Here is a 268-nt window from a genome sequence, read left to right on the forward strand (position 1 = left end):
ATTATAGCAAATTCAAGCAGTGACCAGGTTAATGGTGATTTTGGTAACTCTTGTGATGTAATTGGGATTGGAATTTGGGGGGTCGGAATGGTGATTGAATACGCTGCCGATTCCTCCAAGTCTGCCTTTCACGCCAACCCAAAGAACAAAAAAAAGTTGCTGCGTTCGGGAGTATGGAAGTACTCGCGTCATCCAAATTATTTTGGCGAGATCTTGTGCTGGGTGGGTGTGACAATCATAGCCAGCGCTAATTTTGGCAACAATGGAG

The 268-nt window shown here is 44.8% G+C and overlaps 1 protein-coding gene across 1 annotated transcript in view; it reads left to right on the forward strand.

Moving 5' to 3' along the window:
• The window catches only part of PHALS_02546 (dna replication licensing factor), a gene marked incomplete at both ends in the record, with an annotated part of 2150 nt that extends 1899 nt beyond the window's left edge, over positions 1-251 (forward strand). Inside the window, 2 exons of the mRNA XM_024716945.1 lie at positions 8-171; positions 246-251. Of these exons, the coding sequence (XP_024582493.1) occupies positions 8-171; positions 246-251 (170 nt within the window). The remainder of the gene's footprint in view (positions 1-7; positions 172-245) is intronic.
• Between the last annotated feature and the right edge of the window lie 17 nt (positions 252-268).

Source organism: Plasmopara halstedii (assembly GCF_900000015.1).
Source record: "Plasmopara halstedii genome assembly, contig: Scaffold_2061, whole genome shotgun sequence".
NCBI lineage: Eukaryota > Oomycota > Peronosporomycetes > Peronosporales > Peronosporaceae > Plasmopara > Plasmopara halstedii.